Source organism: Cyprinodon variegatus, unplaced genomic scaffold (assembly GCF_000732505.1).
Source record: "Cyprinodon variegatus isolate N-32 unplaced genomic scaffold, C_variegatus-1.0 Scaffold645, whole genome shotgun sequence".
Lineage (NCBI taxonomy): Eukaryota > Metazoa > Chordata > Actinopteri > Cyprinodontiformes > Cyprinodontidae > Cyprinodon > Cyprinodon variegatus.
The window spans coordinates 223,484-227,954 of NW_015151098.1; the positions used below are offsets into that span (position 1 = coordinate 223,484).

Sequence of the window (4,471 nt, forward strand, 5' to 3'; positions counted from 1 at the left end):
CGTGACCAAATGTCAGAATGTTGGTGTCGATCAATCAATTTCATCCTGGACACTACAGAAAATGGGCTAAAAGTGTTAAAAACCGGAATTTTCCTTTAAATAGTGTTTTGCAAGCTAAATAAATAGATATCTTAATTTGATCGAGTTTAAATTTGTGAACTGATGTTTGGGTTTTTCCTCTTAAACATTCTAAAATGACTTGTCTACCTTTTAAAATAACTATTTTTTTTAGTTAATTAGAATTTGTCGGACATAGATTTAAAGTTTTCAGGTTTTGTTGTCATTACTATACTCAGGAGTTAAAATTTAAATTATGTTTTCTTGTTTTTAGCTTTCTGTAGTATCCTCTATGGATTGTCATTCTTTGTTTCTCTGTGTTTAATTTAGGTCTGTCTATCATATTTGTATTTTTAACCAGAATTTTATCATGGTTACATAATGACTGTCCTCTTCTTTTTGCGCTATTAACTTTTTCATTAGTGCAGAATCCTAAAAACAGCTTCACTAATTCATACATTTTGATGCTTCATTGCTTCTGCTGTAGAATTAAGATTTAGAAATGTTAGCAGTGACTGAGGAGTCATCCAATCATTAAGAGTTTTTGACTATGGTCACTTTGAAAGCTCTACATGGTGCTCCCTTTTAAAATGTTTTGTTATTTTGCCCTCTTGCCGTTACAATAACTGACTGAATCTATTTAAATAGGGGTTTATTAAGTTCAAATCAGTTTATTTATAGAGCGCCAAGTCACAACATATGTCATCTTAGGGCACTTTACAGAGTATATTCAATCCAATCATACTAAATCATACGTTCCCTTGGGCCCTTCCGCCATAACATCCAGGGGAGGTAAGATAAGGGGGAGGCTGAATCCAAAATAACACTTAGAGCATGCTGCACAGGAATTTTCCATCAGCTTTGAGTCTTTTCTTGCTGGCTCTACATGGGGAATACAACAATCCAAATTTGTTGGGCTTTTCTGCCTTGAAGCAAGCGTGCACATGGAAGATATTATCCTATCTCACCTTTAAGTTTAACCACTACAGCCAGCCTGCATAGGGCTCATTTCACGGTCCTGCTCGTTTATACAGCCTTTGTGAGCTTGTCAACCGCTGCAGGCAGCCTGATCAATGTCCAAATTGCCACCAACATCCTCTGTGATTGCAGATACATCAGGTATCCTCCAAATCCAAAGAAATCCGAGTATCATAAATCCGAAAATCCATACATCTTCAATATCCTCCACTGACAACATTGTAAAACACACCATCCTCCAAGCCTTCCAGGAGTCCATGGTGTTTCCCACGAAGTATGTCCCGGTAGGACAGGAAGGGTAGCCTCGTAAGACCATCCTGATCTCGCGAGCTTTCAAGGTTTCACTCGCAGATCAGTCTGGAGACTCTCCGTTAAAGAAAATTTGGAGCCGTTCACCAAACGAACGTCCAATCAGCGTTGGCTTTGAGGCGGGTTGAGGTGTGATGCAACGAGAAGCGCGACAGTTCAGTCTAAAGAACGTGGCGGCTTCAGCAGATGAAACTAGCGTTAGCGTGGCTATCGAGCAAGTTTTATGGGAATTACAGAGTATTTCTTCACTGAAAGAAGAGCAAAACACTGCTCTGGAGGCTTTTCTCAGAGGAAAAGATGTTTTTGCTCTTCTCCCGACTGGTTTCGGCAAGAGTTTGATCTATCAATTGGCTCCTCTTCGTCGTCGCTCTGTTAGTACGTCATATGCTTCGTTGATCTGATTGGTTTATTTGGCCCGTCTATCACCAACATAGGCCAATCAGCTAACCAGTATTTTCGCCCCTTCCCAAAATTACTGCAACGGAAGGTTTCCAGATGGATATAAGGAGCAAATCCATCTGGCGGAGTCAGGTTACAGGAAGGGCCCCTTTTCCCTGTCTTCCAGTTGAGAACATTTGATCAATTGCATTGAGAGACCAGCTGACCAGATTCAATGTTTGAATTCAGGTGATATGAAGAAAGAGCTCAATAAAGACAAGACACAGCAAAGCAGGGACAGATCAGGGAACTGCAGAGCAGCAGGAAAATGAGACCACCTCCTTCAAGAGTCAGAACTGAACACTTGGTGTAAAGCTTTCAATCTTTTCCATTGAGGAAATGTCTTATTAACTTTTGTGTTTCAGGTTTTACTGGGACCTGACCATGCTGCTGCTGATGGTGGGAAACCTCATCATCATCCCTGTGGGCATCACCTTTTTCAAGGATGAGCACACACCACCCTGGATTGTCTTCAATGTTGTGTCGGACACCTTCTTTCTCATAGACCTGGTCCTCAACTTTCGCACTGGCATCGTCAAGGAGGACAACACGGAGATAATCCTGGATCCACAGCAGATCAAGATCAAGTACCTGAAGAGTTGGTTTGTGGTGGACTTTGTCTCCTCTATACCCGTGGACTACATCTTTCTCATTGTGGAAACTCGCATCGACTCAGACTTCTACAAGACGGCCCGGGCCCTTAGGATCGTCCGGTTCACCAAGATCCTCAGTCTGCTGCGGCTGCTGCGCCTCTCCAGACTCATTCGCTACATCCACCAGTGGGAAGAGGTAGATTGTTGCATCTTTTTTTATTAATCACCCTTGTTTTAAGAACTCATAATAGTCTGGTAAATTGTTTCAAGGAGTCTAGATAATTTAAAGCCTTTAAACAATTTATAAGTGGATATTTTTGTCCATTTGGGAAAGTTTCTGTCTGTATTTTAGGGTTGCCATGTTATAATCTTAGTTGTTAACAGTGTTCTTTTTCTGTTAAACTTGTACATAGTGGGATTTCTCTTTTACTTTTTGGATCTTGCATAATAATAATACTTTTGTTAATGTCAGAAGTTGGCCGTTAATTTATGTTTTTGTGTGAAAGTTTTTATATTAACATGCTGAAATTGGTAGATTTCTCTTAAACTTTAACATTAGAACAGCATTAAAAAAACGTTTTTCTATTAACAATATTCATTGGCTGAATTACGGAAGCAAAGAATACTATAATATTAAAAGGAGAGAATTTAATATAACAGAAATTTTTCATCACAGACATTTGATTCCAGTAAAAAACTGTATCTGGGAGGAGTTGCTTGTCCATGAGCTGCAGGGTGTGGATGGTCTTGGGTGGAAAGTAGAGAACCTTAATAAACTTGAATGCTTTTAAGATATCATCTTCAATGTTAGAAGCTTGAGCAGCCGAATAGTCCAGGATGGAAAAGGTTTATCAGGTGATGTTATTTTCCTAGAGATATTTTTTGAATCCAAATCAAGGACAAAATGTAACCCCTCCACAAAACAAAAAAAACAAAAACAGCCAGTTGACCCTCAGGTTTTATGTAACTTAAAGGCTGTGGGGTTTTCTGAATGATGCTTGAACAGTAGCTTCTTCTGGCAGCACCCACTCACACTAATGCTCAGAAGATTAGTCTATTTGTTTTTGGCCTGCCACTGTCGTCTAAACCCTCTGCTTTGTTTTCTTCCACATAAATTCTCTCTTTTTGAAGAATAGCTTGGCGTTGTATCTTTTGGTTTATATATTTCCAGTAAAATATTTGAGGGAATCCTCTGCTGCCTTCATATTCACACTCACTGACTCACCATGCTTGACTACAGACTCTATGCTGGTTCTCTTTTTTTTTTTTCAAACAAGTTTTGACTGTTTCTAAATGTCCATTGCATCTGCTCCACCAAATTGACCAAAACAGACTTCTTATAGAATGAAACCTCTGTCATGATATGTAGTGCAATCTGTTTGGACGTCGTCATAGCTAACTTTTGTCGTCCCTTTGTGGTCCATCTGGTTCTAGTGTTATACACTTGCACTGCATCGCCAAGTCGACATGCAAACCATCCATCCATTTTCCATCAGCCTTATCCCAAGCGGGGCCGCGAAGGGGCCTGGTGTCTATCTCCAGCTCTCTACAGTACGGGCGTGAGGCGGGATACGCCCTGGACAGGTCGCCAGTCCATCGCAGGGCAACACTGAGACGAACAACCATTCACACACACACTCACACTTAATGATTTAGAGAAGCCAATTAACCTAAAACTCATGTTTGTGGACTGTGGGAGGAAGCCAGAGTACCCGGAGAGAGCCTATGCATGCATAGGGAGAACATGCAAACTCCATGCAGAAAGACCCAGGGCCGGGAATCGAACCCGGAACCTTCTTGCTGCAAGGCAGCAGTGCTACCCACTGCTAACATGCAAACCATGGTCATATTTTTAGATAATTTCTCTCTTTAATATATAATGCACACAATCAACTTTTTTTTTTCACTACTGTCCTCCTCATCCATTTCCTCCATAGACAAGGTTGGAAAAATTTAGGTTTAAAAAATAAATCCAACCACAAAACTAATGCTTTAACTGTAAGCTAACTGCTTAAATCAATAAACTGGACACAGGATCCAGAGTCTATGTTGCTGCGCTGACTATTCTACCCTGCACCTACTAGTGTCAGCATAGT

The 4,471-nt window shown here is 40.5% G+C and overlaps 1 protein-coding gene across 1 annotated transcript in view; it reads left to right on the plus strand.

Moving 5' to 3' along the window:
- The window catches only part of LOC107096727 (potassium/sodium hyperpolarization-activated cyclic nucleotide-gated channel 3-like), a 36,417-nt gene that overhangs the window by 15,266 nt on the left and 16,680 nt on the right, over nt 1–4,471 (plus strand). The window contains exon 2 of the mRNA XM_015393505.1: nt 2,148–2,571. Coding sequence (XP_015248991.1) covers nt 2,148–2,571 — 424 coding nt within the window. The remainder of the gene's footprint in view (nt 1–2,147; nt 2,572–4,471) is intronic.